This window comes from Geospiza fortis, unplaced genomic scaffold (genome assembly GCF_000277835.1).
Source record: "Geospiza fortis unplaced genomic scaffold, GeoFor_1.0 scaffold55, whole genome shotgun sequence".
NCBI lineage: Eukaryota > Metazoa > Chordata > Aves > Passeriformes > Thraupidae > Geospiza > Geospiza fortis.
In genome coordinates this window covers 10,916,199-10,919,153 of record NW_005054308.1, presented here as the reverse complement: position 1 = coordinate 10,919,153, position 2,955 = coordinate 10,916,199, and the positions used below count along the sequence as shown (strand labels likewise).

Here is a 2,955-nt window from a genome sequence, read left to right as displayed (position 1 = left end):
GGAAAACACCGGCACAACCCCCCTGCTCTGCTCCTCACCCAGGGGACAATTGTGCTCAGCAGCACCTGCAGGAGGGGACGGGCTCTGGTGTGAGCCCCGCGGTGCTGGGATGGGGCTGTCAGGTCCAGGCTGGAGCAGCACAAAGGCAGAGGGCTGAGCTTCCCTCTGAAGAGCCCGGGGACACACGGACACATCCCTGGGGCTCGGGCTGGTGGCCTCTCCTTGCAGCAGAAGGCTCTTACCTTGTACTCTGTGGGGAGAGCAGACAGACAGACAGACGTGAGCCACAGCTCTGCTGCCACCGCCCTGCCCCGAGGCTGCCTGGGGGGACCCCATCCCCCTGCAGAGCTGCCTGGGGAGGGGCTGGCAGCCCCTCAGTGTGTCCCCGGGATGCCCCAGTGTCCCCCCTCACCTCGCATGCCCCAGTTGACGGCGTTGGTGCTGTCGTAGTGGAACAGCTCGGCGCTGGGAGGCTGCGGAGGGACGGACAGATGGACAGAGAGAGAGGGGCTGTGAGAGAGAGAAAGGCTCCTCCAGACACCCCAGTGGCACCTCCCACGTCCCCGGGGGGGACACCGAGGTCCCCACCCAGCAGCAGGGAAAGCGAGGCACGGGGAGGTGAAGTGACAAGCCCAGAGCTCCTGATCCCAAACTACCCCCAGGATACAAAGCAAAGCTCTCCTGCTGGAAAGCAACACCAGCATCCCCCTGGAAACTGCCCTGTGGGAGTTTCAGGGCAGACACTGCCTGCACAGGGCACTTTGGACACTAATAAATAATGACTATTAATGATAATAACAATTTTGGATTGGCACAGGGCAGCGGTGACAGCAGGGATGCAGAGGAGGGGGAAACAGGATGGAAAGGGAGCACTGGGGGCTTGGAGGAGCCTGGGAGACTGGGGAAAGCCTGGGAGATAGAGAATGCCTGGGAGAAGAGATTTGGGAATGCTTGGGAGATTGGGGAATGCCTGGGAGATTGAGGAATGCCTGGCACAAGGGGGAAAGCCTGGCACAAGGGGGAATGCCTGGCACAAGGGGGAATGCCTGGCAGCAGCAGGAGGCGCTCACCCTGTGCAGCCCGTTCCTCCTGTAGGCAGGGAGGGAGGCTGACTTCGAGATGAGGGGATCTGCGAAGAAGGCACCAATTCCATCAGGGAAAAAGCAGCAATGACAGCCCAGGACAGCCCCCACCCTCTGCCCCTGTGCTCCCAGCTCTGTCTCCTTCCAGCTCCAGCTCATTTCCAGCCTGTGCTGATATTCCTCTCCCCTTTCCCGTGGCACCCTCCCACCCCACCCTTCAGAGCAGCCCATTCTCCTCTCCCAGCTCCCCCACTCATCCTCTCTGCCCTGCTCCAGCTCTGTCCTAACCCAGCCTTTCAGGGGCTCCTGTTGGCTTCCCTTCTCCCCTCCCAGGCCCCAGCAGCTCCTCCAGCCCAGCTCTGCATCCCAGGAGAAGCTGGGGAGGGCTCAGGGCAGGCACTCACCGCTGTCAGCCAGGTAATGGGTGCGGGGAGCTGCAGGGAGAGCAGAGCTGCTGTCAGGGCCCCATCCACGCACAGCTGCCCATCCCCAGCCCCACAGACCCTCCCTGGGGCTCCCTGGGGCTCCCTGAGCATCCCCAGCCAGCTCCACCAGGGCAGATGTGCCACGAGGAGGGGGAGCATGGAATGGACAGGGCCATCTGTGCTGCCAGGCTCTCAAGTGGCCCCAAGGGCAGGGCTGGGGCCCTGGGGCTCTGTCAGAAGAGCAGGGCGAGCAAGGCAGCCCTGGGGTGCCAACCCAGAGCAGGTGACAGCACCTGGGCATGGCTGTGCTGCCAGAGCCCCAAGGGACCCTCCAGCCATTCCAGGCTGCCCACTGGGCAGTGCCCCATCCCAGCTGGGGCACAGGGGATGGATGGGACCCTCCAGAGAGGAAAAGAGCCCAGCTCCCTGCCCAGCACCCCTCATCAGCCCTTTCCTCATCCCATTCCTCCCTCTCCGCCCTGCAAGCTTCCCGAGGGGCTGGTGGGACAGAGGGACAGAGGGACAGAGGGACAGAGGGACAGCCTTACAGCCATTGAGGGAGCCCTCGTAGCCCGCTGTGTGCAGGGCCTCCCTGCTGCTGGCCGAGCTGCGAGGGGGGGTCCAGGGGTCTGCGTAGGAGTTGGAGCGAGCCTTCATCTCCTCCCTCAGGATCAGCCTCCCGATGCCACTCTGGATCTGCCGGGGGGGAAAAGTCACCTGGCACCCTTCCTGTGCCTGCCCAGCCCTCCCTGGCACCCACAGGAGGGCACAGCATCCCCTGGCACCCTTCCTGTGCCTGCCCAGCCCTCCCTGGCACCCACAGGAGGGCACAGCATCCCCTGGCACCCTTCCTGTGCCTGCCCAGCCCTCCCTGGCACCCACAGAAGGGCACAGCATCCCCTGGCATGAGGATGAGCCGCTGGGCTGGGGGTGCCTCGGTAGGGGGATGCTGTCCCCTCCTTCAGAGCCCCTGATGAGGGTGGCCAGGAGGGGACAGATGGCCCAGGGCCATGGGCATGGTGATGGCACCTTCTAGGGTGGCTGAGCCTTCTCCCCAGAGGCAGCTGGGGACAGTTTGGTGCTGGCTGTGCCCAGCAGGGCTGGCACTCACCTTGTGCATGCCCCGGTCGTACCCGTCCTCCTCCCCACCTGAGGAGAACCTCCGGGCCCGGGGAGCTGCAGGGAGACACATCAGGGGTCAGATGGGGACAAAAGGGGGGCAGGCAGGGAGGGGGCAGTCCCCAGCTCCATGGGGACACATCAGGGGTCAGATGGGGACAAAAGGAGGGCAGGCAGGGAGGGGGCAGTCCCCAGCTCCATGGGGACAGTGGCTCCCAGACACTCCTTGGGTTTTGGGGTCACCTTTGGGGTATCTCAGCCCAACCCCACTTTTGTGTCCAGATCCAACTCAAAATGGGGTTTCCTCCCAGAAAACGTGGAGCAGGAAT

General features: G+C 64.1%; 1 protein-coding gene across 1 annotated transcript in view; it reads right to left on the bottom strand.

Annotated features, from left to right (window-relative positions):
* The window catches only part of ABLIM3 (actin binding LIM protein family member 3), a 13,835-nt gene that overhangs the window by 993 nt on the left and 9,887 nt on the right, over positions 1–2,955 (bottom strand). The window contains exons 13-18 of the mRNA XM_031055175.1: positions 2,619–2,683; positions 2,056–2,203; positions 1,487–1,516; positions 1,071–1,129; positions 413–473; positions 243–250 (exon numbers count right to left, since the gene is read on the bottom strand). Of these exons, the coding sequence (XP_030911035.1) occupies positions 243–250; positions 413–473; positions 1,071–1,129; positions 1,487–1,516; positions 2,056–2,203; positions 2,619–2,683 (371 nt within the window). The remainder of the gene's footprint in view (positions 1–242; positions 251–412; positions 474–1,070; positions 1,130–1,486; positions 1,517–2,055; positions 2,204–2,618; positions 2,684–2,955) is intronic.